The sequence below is a fragment of the Ammospiza nelsoni genome, chromosome 6, assembly GCF_027579445.1.
Source record: "Ammospiza nelsoni isolate bAmmNel1 chromosome 6, bAmmNel1.pri, whole genome shotgun sequence".
Classification (NCBI taxonomy): domain Eukaryota; kingdom Metazoa; phylum Chordata; class Aves; order Passeriformes; family Passerellidae; genus Ammospiza; species Ammospiza nelsoni.
This window is the reverse complement of record NC_080638.1, coordinates 26,326,203-26,342,738: the sequence shown is the minus strand read 5'-3', so window position 1 is coordinate 26,342,738 and position 16,536 is coordinate 26,326,203. Positions and strand designations below refer to the sequence as shown.

The window sequence follows — 16,536 nt, the reverse complement described above, 5'->3', positions numbered from 1 at the left end:
GCAGCAAGGGGAGATCTGTCCTGGCTTTTGGTGTGACTCTTCTGTTGCAACTCCTGTGCTTTCCCACCCCTGCTATCACCAAGCAAAGCTGACAGAGGTAAAGAGTGGTTCTCATAGCTCTCACGGGGCTTATGGGAGCCACTGCCTGGTGATACCCAAGTTAGCTCCTGTTCCCAACTCCAGCCATAGTGCCTGAAATGCTGCTTGGGTCAGTATCTCCAGGACTTCAGCTCCATTCTTCTGTCACAACAAATAAGGTCTGGTGTACTACCCCGTCCTTTCTTTTGCTAGAAGGGTGTTTGAGACCTTCTATGATTTACTACTCCCCATCTTTGCAGAATGGCTCTCAGGTGTAAGTGAGGAGAAATCCTTTGACCCTGCACATGCCCAGACTAGACATGAGCATTGCAGGACTGATCCTGGACTGCTGTGAGAGTCTGGGACTGAGAGGAGGAGCTGCCTTCTTACCACTCTCCAGATTTGGCTTGGCACAGAGTTGTCTGTGTCCTTCTAAGCTCCATGTTACCATCTCATGCCACGCTCAGCAAGTGCCACATAATTTACAAGCAGGTGGAAATCTGACATGGAGGTCCACTGCCATGGCAGACAGAGCCTGGATGAGCTGTCCTGCCTCTGGTCTGGGCCTTGGGGACCTGGGGGTGCAGAGCTCTGCCAGGGGGAAGATTTTGGGTAGGAGCTGTTGGTCACCCCCCTGCCTGCACTCCCACATATCCAGCAGCCTTTTTTTCCCCCTTGCAAGGGCTTCAGTGCAAGCTGTGAGCAAATTGCTCTCTAATACTGCAGCAATGGGAACTAATGGGAAAACTTATTAGTGCCTGCAGAGCAGGAGGGGCCTCGAAGCTGACTCATTCCCAGCACTTGTTATTCGTGTGGTGGGTGGCAAGCAGAAGCCAGGGTGGCAGAGACCTCCCCAGGTACCCAGTGTCCCTAAGCCTTGACACGAGCTGGGACAACACGAGTCCTCCTGGTTCTCATTCTGTACCCAGGGCTGCTCACTGGGGCACCAGACAGAGCTGGGAGGGTCTCTGCCCTGATGGCACAGAGGATGAAGAATTACTGTGCCAAGCAGAGCAGGATTTTCTCCTCTTAGCTGTCTTCTCCAGATGCGCACAGTGCATTTTGTGAACAGATTAGCCAGCTGCAATTTTCCAGTCTCCCCAGGGCAGGAAGGGACATATTGCAACCTAAATTATCAGCCTGAATTTGTTCTAGAGTTATCCAAGGTTGCTAGGAATTTTATACACCCTGCCCATCCCACCCCAGCCACCCCAAGCAAGTGGCTCAGTTGACATGCTCCAGCCTGTGCTGCCCTTACACAAAGCCCCTCTGTTCTACACAACCCTCACAAGGGGTCTCTTTGCAAGGGACTTTGCCCTATCCAATGCAGGCTTTGCAGAAGGGAGGATTCTGAGAAGTGGGAGGGAATGCTGCAGCAACCTGCACACCAGGAGCAAAGGAAGAAATGGTGCTTGGGACGAGCTGCTTCCTCCACCCTGTGTTTTTGATGGCCAAGCAAAGGGAGGGAGAAATGGGAGAGGAAGTGTCTGGGGGTGGACATCTGCTTCTTCTCTCCTGTGACACCCATGTAGTTTTGGGTCTGGCTGCTTCCTCAGGCAGGTCAGGTGGTGATGGAACTGTTACCCAGAGGTGGGCTAACCTTCCATCATGTGCCCCTCCTGCAGCATGGAAAGTCGTAGGGGACCGACAGAAATCCCCTTGCTGTGCTGTCTAGCTCTGGAGACACTGAACCCTGCTACAGAGTTTGGAGGACCTTCTCCATAGGCTGTGGGCATCACAATTATCCTCAATGTCAGCTGAAGGTTGGAGGTCCCAGTCCCCTTGCTTCCAACCTACCTGCTCCTGCTGGGAACCATTAGTCATCACGAGGGGCAGGTGGCATAAGCTGCTATATAAAGCTTTTGAAATGAGCAGAAATGATATTAATCCCATGGAAATAAAGTTTCTTCCATAAATAGCTGCCACGGTGTATGGAGGCGCCTTGAGCGGGTGGAAGAGAGCTCAGCACTCAGGTTATATTTAGGGCTTTGAGTAACATTTTCGTGCCAAACTTATTAATTATGCTGGCTTGTGTACCAGATTTCCACATTCTGGGACAATTTGCCCAGCAGGGAGGTCCTCTGCAATGCCAGAAGGACCCAATGCCCTCTGTCACCACAGCAAACCCAGAGCAAACACAAGGGTTGTGTGTCTAAATCCCCAGTCACTTTGGCCAAAGGGAGTCCAAAGTCAGCTCCTGCTTGCCTTGAGTGTCTCCACTAAGGTTTTGTGGTGGGGCAGGATCATCTCTTGCTCCCAGAGTGGGATAGCTCCAGTGGCAAACTTTGCTGTAGGGAAAGCTGACCTGGAGCCAGAGAGGCCTGGGACACGTGGTGGCAGGTCACAGCAGCACCCTGCAACCCCTCTTGAGCATTTGTGGGCTCCCTCTCCATTTCATCATTGCTTTCAGGGTAATGCTTGCAGCAGTAGCCTTTGTCACTGTCACTGCACCCAGCAACCCAGCCCCGAGGGGTGTTTACCCAGAAAGGAAACCACAAGCACACAAAAGCTCCTGTACGAGCTCTCTGCAGGCTCTGCCAGGTCGTGCTCTTCGGCTCTCAGTCACGTTCAGAGGTAGCGCCCAGACCAGCCCACGCACCAGAGGGCTCCACACAGTCATCTCTGGCAGCGGGAAGACGGGGTCCTGTGTCCCTCCGTGCCCCCCAGCCAGCTCCCGTCCCTGCTAGGGAGATGTGAGACACCTCGGTTGTTCAGTGTGGTCCCCGGCTGGCAGATAGGACGCAGCTAATGCAACTCACAGGCTGTTCTGTGCCAGGGAGCTAAATATAACCCGCAGAGTGGAGCAGAGGGGGCTGCTTTGTAATGTAAATAGCAAGGGAGCTTGGTCATAGAGCACGCAGGCCAGAGGGGAGAGCTGGCAGGAGCTGCTGGGGAGAGGGAGGTAGGAGCCCTGAGCAGCCCAGGGGAAGATGGTTGGAACTGTCTACTGTCTTCCCTTCCTTTTGTCTTCAGATCTGGACTCTGGATGTTTGTGAAGTCTCAGAACAGCCTGGGCAGTCCAGGGGCTGAGGAAGAAGGAAAGGAGAGCCTCCACTGTCAGCACAGAGAGAGAGACAGAGAGGCGATCTCCTTCCTCCAAGTCCTGCCTGCTGGCCTTTTAATCGTGTTAGCCCTGCTCTGCAGAGCAGCATAATCAAATTCCCATTCGTTTCCAGCAAGCCAAGCCTGCTCAACTCTGACAGAAGCATCTGTCTCCACATGCCTCTGTGCAGCAGGAGAGAGGAGATGGGGGGCAGAGCCAGAGGGAAGAGCTAGAAATGAGCAGGTGGCTCCTCACAGACTTTGGTCAGGGGTGACATGTGTCTCACTCTCCCCTGCCCTGACTCTTTCCAGAACCAGGTACAAGCTCTGCTGGGCCCCACTGTCAGACACAGGCTGTAGTGCATGGCGCAGGGGTGGGATGGGGTTGGAGCTGGCATCACCCTGTGCTTGGAGCACAGTGCTGGTGTGTGTTCACTCTCATTCTGGCTCTCATTCTGGATGTTCCTATGTGCAAGGCAATGGTGAACTGGATATGGGACTGTGTGTAACAAGAGAGAAAAACATCCAAAGAAGCAATTTTGGAGAAACATTGAGTTTGTGGGTACAGCCTGACTGTGGAGGGACATACCTGTAGCATGACAGAGAGGGGTGGCATAATGCAGCTCCAAGCCCTTTCTTAAACCAGGCATACTCCCTGCTTTAAACTGACCCAAGACCCTGCTGCTGCCAGAGGGGATGATCCTGCCCTTCCTCCTGCTGTGGTTTTTCCACATCAGGCAAGCCTGGTCAGCTCTCTGAGGCAGCAGGACACAGCTTCTCTCCCCTGTTTGTCCCCACAACCACAGTTTCAGCCTTGCATGTGGTGTAGGTGCACTGGGGGACCATGGGGTGGGACTCCCTGATTAGGCCAGCAGGGAGGTTTTTAGGGGCACTAACCAGGATTAGGGGCAATTCCAACCTTGATCCAAACACTGGTGTGTGGGGAGAGCTGGGATCCCTGAACCAAGAGCCATCTCTTCCCCTGGACCACTCCCTCCCTTATCTGATCCCTGTTCACAATGAATCCCACAGGCAGGTATCCTGCTGAGTTTGGCTGAAGCAGCCAGCTTAATCCTTTCAGTACCAGGGTGCTGCACAAACTAGCATGAAGACAAGGGTGCCAGTTCACAGTAACACCCAGCACAGTGATCCCCATCCCTCTCCTGTGCTGCCTACAGAGAGGCATGTGCAGCAGGGTCTGTCTCCTCTGGTCTCCTGACCAAGAACAGCCAGGAATGGGATTTCTAGGGGCTCCTCCACAGTTTTGAACCAAGCCCAAGGGACAGAACTGTGAAAAGACACATGGACACAGCACACAGAAGATGGTGAAGGACTCAGGGCAGGGTATGTTTCTTCTCCAACAGCCCCACCAAGCCCCAATACTCCTGATGCTCCTGGGTAAGACTAGACACCAACACCACGAGACAGTGCATGAAACATGAAAGGGAGATGTCTGCAGGCAAGGGGAAAATGCAACTAACCCATCATGGCATGCAAAGCAGCAGGGATGATGAAACCTTTCCACAACAACAAAACTCTCCCCTCCCTGATCTGTGAGCTGGAGTTAGGCATCCACGTCCTGCCTTTTCCTCTCTCTGCACAGTAATTAATGCAGTGGGTTGTGTTCAGTTTCAGAGCTTGCCTGGTGAGATCAAGGTCTGTCAATGTTTGGTTTTTTTTTCCTTTTGATGATGGAGTTTAAAGCAAGACCATGTGCCCCTTTAGAAATGCCATCTGTGCAGGCTGCCAGGACCAGCTTTGCTTGCTTGCTTTTCTCTGGCCCATAGAAGCTGACCACAGATCATCTTGGTGATCTGAAGCTTTCTTGGAGCCAGAGCACACCAAGCAGCATCTGGTTGTGAAGAGTTGGGGTTTTTGGAAGTGGGGACAGGCCAGGCCTGCAGGCTTAGGCTGTGCCACCCCAGACTGGGGGATGGACGATGAATGCCAGGCTGTTTCTCCATTTTTGGAGGCTGGCCAGGAGCCTCCTACATGCTTCTACTTTTCACACTGCCCATTCCTGATTTACCAAAGCATTTTTTCAATGAACTCCAGTGCAGATTGAGCAGATGCTGGAGGTTGTTTTCAGGCCTGCCACACAGGGTGGACATATACAGCCAGTAGCTGTGAGTGCTGTGGTACCCTGCAGGGTAAGGACGTGCATGGCCCAGGGTGGGTGGCAGGAAGACAGCCCCACTGCTACGGCCTTGGTGTGCATGGCGGTGCTGGGGCAGCTTTGGAGAGGGGGCTGTCTCAGGTCTGGGGGCATTCAAAGAACCACCCAGCAGGGGAGGCGCGGCTCCCCGGCGCGCAGCCCAGCGTGCCAGGACGTGCTCCCGCTAGCTGAGGGTGCGCACGAGGCTTCCCTGGAGACGACCCAGCAGAGGACGTGGCCAGCGCCGTGGGAAGAAGGCCGCGCAGCCGGCTGCAATGACAGCCGCCCTCACACTTCCAGGAAGTGCAGAGAGGAACCAGGTGGAGGTTGCAAACAAAGCCGGGCCCCGGCCGGCGGCGGAGCACTGCCAGGGACCTGCCCTCGGGATGACTCCGGAAAGCGGCTGCTGGGGGAGGAAGAGCGAGAGTGAACCCCGGGCTGGCTAAGCACATCAGCTCATGCTGCGGCAGATGTGGCGGCATCGCTCCTGGGACGTTCCCCAGAGCCCTCCGGGGGACGTCGACATAAGGTACCCACCGAGCTGGGCTCTGCTCCCTTCCTCTTATTGTGGGGGGGTTAAGGTGCTGTGGCGAGTGCTGACAGCCCGTGATTTGGGGGCTGGGGGAAAGGCTTCCTGTGCTTGCCCAGCGCCTTGCCCGCAATCTCCTCCTCTTCTCTTAGTGCCTGGGCTTGCGCACACAACCTCCCAGCCAGGATGTCAGAGGGCCGCGCGAGCGGTTTTGACGCCAAGCCCGTGAGCACAGCGGGTCAGCCCGGCTTTGCCTGAGCTGTCGGTTTCAGGGAAACTGGCAAGTGTGTCCCCATTCCCACCAGCCCTCCTGGAAACAGCTGGTGTTTGAGTCTACCAGTGGGACCTCACCCAGGGCGCTAAGGGTCGGCAGGAGCAGCGGGCAGTGAGCAGCCAGGCCCCCACAGCCCCGGCTTTCAGCCTGGCTCCACACCCTTGGGAAGCGGGGAAGCTGTCATTGCGGCCGGCACATTTTCCATGCAAAGGAGGGCTGGAAGAGCTGCTCTTTGCCTGGACTGGCAGCCATGGCCAGCAGGCCAGCCTCTGCCCCTGTCGCTGCCCGCTGAGCCAGCGGCGTTGCTGGCCTCAGGGAGAAGCGGGGCAGGCGCTCGCGGGGCTGGGTAAGAGCCTCGGTGCTGGCCTCGGCGACAAGGCCGGCGGTGGCTCCCGGTCCCTGGAGAGGGCGGTGGCGGCGGCGGCAGGACTGTTGGCTCCGTCCCCTCCGTCCGGCGGTGAACAATGGGAGGCGGAGGCAGGGGGAGGCTCTGCTTCTGCCGCCGAACCTCTTCCGAGCGCGAGGCGGCGGCGGGGCTGACACGCGGCTTCCTGAGGCGGCGGCGCCGGGCGCGGGGCCACGGGACGGGCTCCCCCGATCCCCGCGCTCGGCAGGCGGCGCTGGCGGTGCGGCCGCCGGTGCCACCGGTGAGCGCCGCACTTCCTGCCCGCCTGCCCGTGGCCCCGGTGGGGCGGGAGCCTGAGCCGGCCGCGCCCCACCGCCCGCCCCCGGTGCCCTCCTCTGGCTCGGAACCACGGTGGCGGCGGCGCCGAGCCCTGAGCTCGGCCATGCAGGCGGCTCGGCCCCCGCCGTCCGGCGGTTCGCCCTCCGCCGCCTCCTCCGACACAGCCGCTGCCACAGCCGACTCCTCCGGGGCGTCAGGCAGCGCCGAGCCCGAGTGGGGGCCGCCGCCGCCGCCTCCGCTGGGCCGCCGCCACAGCAACAAGCGCTTCACTGGCCTCAAGCTCTTCGGGCGCAGGTGAGCACCGGGCGGGGCGGGCAGCGGGACGGCGGGTCCCGCCGGGCGGGCGAGCTCGGGGTGGTGTCTGCGCCGCCGCCCCAGCACCTGGCGGCGGAGCGGGGCCGGAGGGAGCTAGGCTCCCGGGCAAGGGCTGGCTGTAGGCGGCTGGAGCATCCGGAACGGAGGCGGCGGAGCATCGGCTCCCAAAGAGCCTCCTCCCGCTGAGCCGTCAGCAGCCGCCTCACCAGGCCCGGTCGGGGGGTTCGCCCTGGCTGAGCGCAGCCGCAGGGGGATACGAGACAGGGTGTGAGGATAGAACGGGGCGAGTTTGCTTTTCCCTCCTTTCAAGCTCTTGGCACGAGTGATGGGAAGTTGGGGAGCATTGCCCAAGTGCGTGCGCTGTCGTCCCCGTGGAATCGGAGCCTCGTCTCTTGGGCATTCGGTTCCACCCGCCCTGAACTGCCTGTCTCCATCCCCGCATGCCTGTCCCGTGCTTCGCCTGCGACACTGGCAGTCCTGCCGCGCCGGCGGCTGGCTGTGCTTGTCCCGTGCTGCCGGCTGGAATCCCGTCTTCTCATGCGTCTGTCCCAGAGCCAGCTGGGCTCCTTGTGCCTCCCTTAGCCTCTCTGTTGGCCTCGTGGGGATTTGGACCGTGTAAGCAAAGTATCTCGAAGCGAAGCCTGGTACCTCTGCTATCTGGAGGTCTTTGAAAACACTGAATAACTGAGGTCTGAAGGAACCACTGGAGATTGCCTGGTCCACACTGCTGTCTTAAAGCAGGGTCGAGTTTGATCAAGCTATTGATGATGTTGAGTTTTGAGTGTTGCCAGGGTGTAGAGAACACAACTTGCATGGACACCCACTCCCGTGCTTCAGCTACTCAGGAATTTTTTTCCTCTAATAACAATTAAGTTTCCATTGTTGCAGCCTGTGCCTGGTCTCTTTCAGTTGTCACTGTGCACGTGTGGGGTGCATCTGACCCAATCTTCTCTGTACTTTCCCATCAGGTTGCTGGACATAGTAATAATGTTCCCCCTCAAACCTGTCTGCAGGTCTGCAGGCCAAACTCCCCCCCCTTATCTCATATTCTCCTTGTACTTGATAATTCTTACCCCCAGCCGTGTTGGTGGCCCTGTGACAAACTTTCTACGTCTCACAGGTATTTTTGGTATATGGGAGCAGTTGAAGCAGGATGCAGTGCCACCAGAGTGGTATCACACGTGCTGAATGGAGGGGAAAGGCTCCAATTACAACCTCCACATCCAAGCCAGACCTGGGAGTGGATGGCTTGCAAGGTCACTCCACCACAGAGCGGTGTTCTCTGCTCTGGTTTCAGAGCTGTTAGCAGTGGCTGCCTTGAGCTCCTGGCAGTCTCTGGCCTGTTCCAAATACTGTGTCGCATCTCTCTCTGAGTCCCAGGGCTTCAGGCTGCTGTTACTGCAATGTAGATCAGAGCCAAGGGGAAGTTCTCCACATGTGAACAACCTTTGGCAGTGTGGACACATGGGGAGAAGCAAAGTGGAATGGCAGGAGGAGCTGAAGGAGGCCAGTAGGCCTGCCGAGACTGGAAATGGCCATGGGGTTGTTTAGTGCATTCTTGCCCTTCTGCTGCTGATGGAGGGACCCAGTTCCCCCTGGCTCAGGGTGATGAATGCAGCACCCAGAGCTGCAGGGTAGTGAGGAGAGATTCCCATGGACCTCTGAGACTGAAGGGGCTCCCACACACACCAGTGGGAGGTAAACTTGATGGGCAGTCATGCAGGATAATTGGCTGCATGCCACTGAATTCATGCCCACCTGAGCGTTGGAGCAGAGGATGGCATGAAGTTTCTTCCCCTCCTCTGAGGGGATTAAGAGGGAAGGTTGTGCTACGCTTCCTTTTGTCAATAAGTACAGCCAGCCCCTACCCACCAAATGCTTTCCAACAGTGAGGAAATTTGTACCCCCTTCTATTCTGAGCTTTACCCAGAGCCATATGTGGCTGGGAAACAGGTCTAGAGGAAGTTTAGGTAATTGGGAGGAATTTGCTCACTGGCACAAGTGGAGAGCCTGGCTTCAAGGAGAGAATTTTCCTGAGGTGGACACCCTGTGCTGGACTCTGCCTGTAGCAACACTGGGAGATATGGCCAAGGGAGGCAAGGATCTGCAAAATGGCAAGAGAGCCTGTCCTGTCTCCAGGGCACGTGAGCCCTCAGGGGGTTTGAAGCAACAGAAAGGTGAGCCCCCAAGCTCTGGCCTCCGGTGGTATGGTACATTAGTCCCGTGTTTTGCAAGCAGGCTTATTTCTGTACCTTGTAATTGCCTTACAGGAGGGTGGAGTAATTGGCTCTAGAGCTGACAGAGACAAGTGCACAATACATGCATCCGGCCCGTGGATGGGTAATTCTTTTAATTGGGCTGATAAAGAGATTGGGGCTGATCAGATAAGAGGTGGTTAGGATTAAATTGCCTTTCTAGGTGCCCTGTTTCTGGTGCTATGAGTGAACTGCAGTTTACCCTTTCCAGGGAGGAATTGGGGAAGGAGTGGAATGTAAATAGCAAGGGAGCTTGGTCATAGAGCAGGCGGGCCAGAGGGGAGAGCTGGCAGGAGCTGGGGATGCTGGGGATGATGCCTGTTTCTTGCTCATCCCTGTGCCAGTGAAGTGGGATGCCAGTGAAATGGATCTCCCCTGTAGGCTTCAGAGCTTCTGTAACAAATCCCACTTCAAAGGAACTATGTGTAATGGCTGGTGCGATAGCATAAGCAGGGCTGTAGCCACCAGTGAGACAGCTGGCAGATGGTAGTCCAGCAGAGCACGAGACCAAGTTTTTGGCTGTGACCCTTTGGCAGATCTTGTGCTGGAGCCTACAGGTGAGCCTGGGGGTGCCTGCCGCTGCCCCAGGAAAGGTTTGTGGGTGGCACAGCCTGTGGGTAAACGGCACTCAAGAAACTGAGCCGAGCACCCGCCTACATCTTTCTGGGACGTCACTTGTCACTTCTTTCTTGCAGCTTGATGCTTACACCAATGTGAAAGCTGAGAATGATGTACCAGTGGGACAGCAGCCCAGCCATCTCCATGCTGTGTGGGGGTGCCCTATGTGCTGTCCCTTGCACCCACTTTCCCAGGTGCAGGTGCAGTAGAGAGGCTGTGCAGTGGGTTAAGCCCCAGGTGCCCTGCAGGAAGACCAGATGGTAGTGAGGAGCCTGAAGTTTGTGCTCTGCAGGCTGGCAGGCTGAGAGCAGTGTTTCCCTTGGGACAAGGTTTTTCACAAAGCACCTTGCTGCCGGCTAGCTGTTGAGCAATCATCTTCCTACTTCTCCTCCATGCATGCAGATTTTGTATGCCTCAAGCTCTGAAACCCTCCATCCTCTGCTCCCCGTTATGCTCAGAGGTGATGGCTGGGTGGCTTTGGCTGGGCCTGGGCCAGTGTTACTTGTGAGAATCCCCAACTGTCCCCTGCAGTGACACTTGGGCTTGTTTTCAGGGCAGATGGGATGTGCCGAGAGTTGTTTCTGCTGCTGAGTTTGCTCTGTGATCTCTGCTCAGGGACTTTTTTTTCTCAGCGGGGGAAAAATAAAGCACTGGGTACACTGAGCAGCCATACCTGTTGGCAGCCAATGCAGCCTTGCAGCAGAGCCAGGCTGGGACAGCTGCCAGCTCACAGTGGGGCTGCAAGATAGGTCAGGGAAGGATCAGCATAGGGGGTCTGACTGCTTCCAGAGGCTGAGGTCCTCCGTGGTGTGGACCTGCCACTTGCCTTGTATCTCCAGCCTCAAGCACCCACTGGCAGCTCCCCAGGATCATAGCAGGGACTGCTACAGTGACATGTGCCTGCTCAGAGAAGGTGTCAAGACCTTTAATTATGGCATCATAGAACGGTTTAGGTTGGAAGGGACTTTAAAGATCATCCAGTTCCAACCCCCCCACTATGGGCAGGGACGCCTTCCACTAATCTTCTTAGGAGTTGGAGCATCCTTTCCAGGAAACACTGTAATCTCCTCAAGGGGCTGAAAGGAGGGAGGATGAGGGACTGCTTTCCTCCTTTGAACCAAAACAATAGGAAGAGAGTCAGGCCCTGGGATTGGAGCTGGGTCTTTGCAAGGATACAGTGTTGACAGGGGAGAGGCAGAGCTGTGGGTGGCATGAGCAGGGGGAGTTCGAGAGCTCTTTGATTTTGTGAGTTCTCCTGGGGACTAAGGAGGTGCTGGTAAAGGGAGGCCAGCCCTCTGCAATGTGGGCGATTCTCCAACAAAGCAACCTGAGCTCTTGCAGGTGATGGGAGACATAGTGTAGGATTTCCTTCACTCATCATCATGCAGTGTCTGGGGAGCAGACAATCTCCCCAGAGACTGGGCAAAGCCTCTAAATTTAATTTGCAGGTCTGCTATTAGTGGAGCTCTACTTTCTTTTCCCCAGGTGACTCTGTGAGCTGAAGCTCCAGAGTTATCTCTTAGCCATGCATTCGCTTGTTTGCTGGTTCTTTTAAACCAGTGCTGACTTTGAGATGCTGAGTTCAAGAGTAGAGCAAGGACTGCAGGCTAAGACTCCTTGACTCTTGGGCCCACGAACAATCTGTTTTTGGAAGAGATGGAGTACTGGCAGGAGATGAATGGCTTCTGCTGGAGAATTTTGGAGGAAGAGACTCTGGTGCAGATCTGGCTTGGCAACGCAGGCTGGACATGGAAATAGGGGAAACCTGTCCTGCTGGTTCTTGAGTTGGCACCAGACTCTGGGGATAATAAGTGGCTCTGTCTTTGCAATTCTGAGTTCAAGAGCTTTCTCTATGACAGCTCTCCAGTAATACAAAAGTATACTCTGTGCTTCTGTTGCAACCTGCAGATCCAGCAGCAGCTGCAGTCTGTGTTTGGGAGCTGGGAGGCTTTCTTCTTCTCCCCATCAGGACGCCGGGTGGAGGGTGAAGCTCTGCCAAGGCAAGCAGTGAGGCTGCGCTGGCCAGCCGGAGCCCAGCAGGGATGGAGTCCTGTTCACACCAGACCTATGTGTTAGACCCAGTGCTGCTCTCCTCCTGCCTGCAGTTTAGGGGTTGACGCCTTAGGGTGCTAATTCTGTACTTAACTGTGAGCTCTGCCCCCAGGGGAAGCTCTTCCTTATTGCGCCAGGATGAGGAGCTGAGAGGATCTCTTCCCACTCCATGCTGTCCCAGACAGTAGGAGTTAATGGGCCTCCTGTCTCAGCCCCGCCTGCTGGGCAGGTTGTGCTGTCTGGATTAGGCTGTCAGTTCCAGTTTCTACCTGTGACCATTGCTCCCATGCCTGGAAATAGCCTGGTTGAGCTTTGCCCAGCTGACGGCTGTCAGCCCTTCCCAGTGAAGGGAAGGGAACCACTGAGGAAATGAGCTGAACATGCCCCATCTCAGAGAAGCCCTGCCCAGCTGTGAGAATTGGAGACCTGTCTCTTGGGGGACTGCAGGATGCTGCTCAAGCTGTGTGTGCAGGGTGGCAGGTACATGGCACTGGTGGGAAAGCCCCACTCTGGGAGCAGAAGGAGGTCTGGCTGGAGGTAGTCCCATCCTTGGGCTGCTGCCCTGTCCACTATGTGCCCCGTGTTAGTGGGAGATTCCTTTGGTGTGTCTCACGGGCTGCTGCTGGCTCCCTGACATTATTGCAAGATGCCAGCTTGTGGCAGGCTCTAGTCCCAGCCACACATGGGGACACCCATCCAGGGTGTGAAAATCCCACCCAGCACCAACGGGCAAGAGCTTAGTGTTTGCCTTTTTCCCAGCTCCACTTAGCCAGTCTTCCTTTCCCTGCTTCCCAGCAGCATCTCATCTCTTTGCAGGGCTGGAGCAGCCCTGGCTCCAGCACATGCTGTGGCTTTGAAGGAAGTGATGTGTCCCAGCTGGCTGGCCCAGGAATTCAGGACAACCAACATAGAGCCTTCTTGCAGGTTTTCCCCTCGTTTTGGTGCAGCTTGGCTTCCACAGGAAATGTGTGTGCCAAACAGCCTGTCCCTCGCTTGCCATTGTCAGCCCAGGTGTGGATCCAGCGCCAGAGAGCAGGAGGACTCCTTGCTGCCTACTCCCCACTGGCTGTGGAGGGCCCCACCTCCAGTGTAGGGCAGGACTCCCCAACGGGATGAGGATAGAGAATCGCGGGGTAGAAGTACATAAGATGGCTTGCAGCCTCCTCCTGAGCTCCCACCTCTGGCTGTGGCCTGTAGCCATCCAAGAGAGGAAGCAGGAGGCAATGCAGATGGCCATGTGCCACCCCTCTGTGTGAAAGTTCCCACTTGGTCTGATTATCTGTACATTGTCCTGCCTCGCTACCCTGGCTCTGGCCAGGAGCCTCGCAGATCCAGGGCTAAGCCTCTTACTGCCCAAGCTTGAGGTCACCACAGAAGAGGACATTGCATGGGGCACTCTGGCAGCTAGCACATGGCAGCTGCCACTGCTGAGGTGTGGCAGGGGGTGGAGTGGGTGTTCTCTGCAGAGATTTTGCTCCAGTGTAAGGCTGGCAGTTGGCAGGATGATGAAGGTACAGGGCTGCTGTCCTGTGAGAGCTGCCAGGATGCATGGAAGGAGGTATCCTGCTCCCCAGTTCAGCTCCTGGCAGGGTTGCAGGTCGGCATGGGGCCGGGAGATTCTCCAGCAGAGGCTGAGGATTCCCCACCTGGGCTCAAACAATGTTACCCACCCACAAGTTTTCTTGTCTGAATGAGTGAGGAAGCAGATGTGGTGGAGGTGAGTGTCAGAGGGATCCCAAGAATGACACTTCCCATCTGCACTGGGTCACCAAGAGCTTTGCTACCCAGCCCCTGGCTGGTGGTAGTCGGGGCTCCTAAGGATTGGTACCCGTGCACGAGGGCCGGAGAGTTGGGAACAGGTGAACTGCTCTGCCCTGCCCAAACAATGCTTCTCTGTGCAAGGCATGGAGAGTGCCTTCATGATTTATTTTAAATTCAAATCCATGCATGGACCCAGCAGTCAAGGTGAAAGAAGGCAGCCAGGAACCAGGCCAGCACAGGGAAGGATGAAGGGAAGCAGGGCTCTCTCTCTGTGCCAGCCTGGCGCTGGTCCCTGAGTTGTGCTCTCTTGCAGCTGCCTGGACTGGAGTTGGGCAGTTGGCAGGGTCTGAACTGGGCTGGGTTAGCATCCCAGACGCAGGAGTGTGGTGCTTCATGTTTGCTGACTTGCTCTTTAGGGAAAAATGGTGTTGCTGACTCCACCTTCATGGGCATGTTGCCTGCATTGACCTCCATGGCGGACAGCATGGGTGGTGGCACAGGTGCCATTGGAGCCCTTGGTATCTGCATGTGCCAAGGCAAGTGGAGAGCAAGTGGTGGAGAGATGGCACTGGGGCGGGGGAGGATAGTGCTGTGTGCTGAGCAGCCAGGTGTGTTCATGGCTTGCTGACCACTCTCTTTGTGTCCCTAGACTCCACCTGCCCCACAAAGGTGTCTTCCCTTGTCTCCAGGGCAGCCAGCCCAGCCGATGGGGATCCAGGAGGATAAAGCACCGGCCAGCGGTGTATAAGTATGTGGTATTTTTATTGGCTTGCACAGGCTGTGCAGTCCCAGCAGCTGCTGCAACATTTCTTTTGAAAAGCTCTCCTCCCTCCCACCCACATCTCACCCCACTTCACCCTCTTGTGTCAGTACTAACCAAGGCCACTGAAAGCTGGGCTGCTTGCCTTATGCCTGTGTCACTGTCTTTGTTCTAGAGGGCAGTTTGCTACTGGACTTTGATCGACTAACATGGCAGCTTCTGTTTTGCTGGAGTTTGGATTGAAGGTCAGTTGAGCTCTTCCTCCTCTATGTCCTAGCCAGTGTGGGCATGAGCATCTAGACCCAGTGCATGCTGAATGCTTGGAAGACCTAAGGTGACAGCACTGAGGGTGGTTTAGCTAAATGACTAAATTAAATAATAATAAATAATAAAATTTAGCAGAAACAGTCTGAAGTTCATTAAGGCCATGACTGCCAGAAATGGTGGAAAAACAGGGCCTGGGAGACAATCACCATGGCTGGGATGTAGTTGCTGTGTGAGAACCGGTTCCTAGGTTAGCCATGGTGTTGGGACTAGCCATTACCTCCCTCACAAGTGCTCCTTAGGAGATGTGGAGGTAGGGACAAGTCCTGGGTTCCATTCCTGGGAATGGAAGGCTCCCTATGCCTTGGTCTTTGTAGAGCAGCACATCAGCCTGGTCAGGATTTAGCTACACGTGTGTGAGTGCCGCAGTGGAAGACCCTTACTGCTCCTCCTGGCTTCTGCTACACGGTTTCTCTGCACGGCATCCTGGGCTTTACTGAATTTGCCACTCAGTCTCTTGTTTGTCTGATGTTGTAGACACAAAAATCTTGTCCCAGGGCTGCTTGGGAGTCCTGTGGTTGGAGGTGTTGGGAACAAGAGGCCGTGTGGCCAGTTAGTGCTCTTCAGAGGGAGGCGAATGGGTTTTGGAGAGGTCCAGACAGCCGTGGGTTGAACACCAGAGGGCACGGTCGCTCTTCAGAGCTCTGGTGCTCTACTGTGCAACTCCAGCCCTTTCCTTGCAGCTGACTTCAGCTGGGTGTTGTGACATGTCCCTTCTGCAGGGTTGCTGGCCTTGACTCATCGCTCCTGGTTTTGCTTTCCTCCCTTCTGCAAGAAAGGGATTGGCAAAGCATCTGCATAGAGCTTTTTTTATGCTGCTGTGGCTGAAGTGGCTGGTGAGCTTGATGGTTTAAACTGGTCAGCTGCTGCCATGGGCTGGCTGATGCTCAGAGGCAAGCGTCCAGGCAAGGCAGCTGTCAGCCAACTCCCCACTGCACAGGCTTGCGTGTCCTGGTACCACAAGAGCTCATAATGGCAGCCACCCAACTTCTGCACCTGGAGTCTGGGTCACTCCTCCCACACAGCAAGTCTCTGGAGCACCCAGTGTCTCTGTGGGCATAAGAGGAGGAGCTGAGAAACTCAGGAAGCAGAGCAAGGCAGCCCTGTGTTACTGGTATGTACTAAAATGCTGGTCCATTCCAGGAAGGGGGACAGTGGTCTGCTCTCTGCATGGGCATTGCTTCTTCCCCTCTCTGAAGGATGATGGGAGAAAAAAGCCCATCAGTGATTCTGGCAGATGTGGGGATGTTAAGATGAAAGAAGAAAAGGAAGCACATAAGACCAGATATGCTGAGGGCATTTGGAACAAAAAGGGTGGAGGAGAAAAAACCTCAACTTTTCCTCCTGCCCTCCCATTTGTTGCAGTAGGACAAGCTGACATTCAGCAAAGCCAATAGTAGATTTAACATTGTTAAAAGGAGTTACTTCAATTTTGATGTGAGGTGTGGGAGAAAAAGACTTAGTCGCTTGCTGCCATGAGGTGAAAAAGTGAAATCAAAGGTTAGACATGATATCACTACCAGGGGGACAGTTAACAAATGCCACTTGTGTGGCATGTCAGCATGTGCTTTGCTTAGTCACAGGGTCATTATGAAGGCTTGGGAGGTGTCTTTCCTGTCTCAGGCTTTGTGGTGTAGAGAGATCTCTGGGGACTGGGTTTCTCAGGGATGCTGAGCAGTTCTCCCCCT

The 16,536-nt window shown here is 55.6% G+C and overlaps 1 protein-coding gene across 1 annotated transcript in view; it reads left to right on the top strand.

The window, feature by feature from the left end:
* The first annotated feature begins 6,866 nt into the window (after positions 1–6,866).
* The window catches only part of DGKZ (diacylglycerol kinase zeta), a 46,353-nt gene continuing 36,683 nt past the window's right edge, over positions 6,867–16,536 (top strand). The window contains exon 1 of the mRNA XM_059474926.1: positions 6,867–7,057. Coding sequence (XP_059330909.1) covers positions 6,867–7,057 — 191 coding nt within the window. The remainder of the gene's footprint in view (positions 7,058–16,536) is intronic.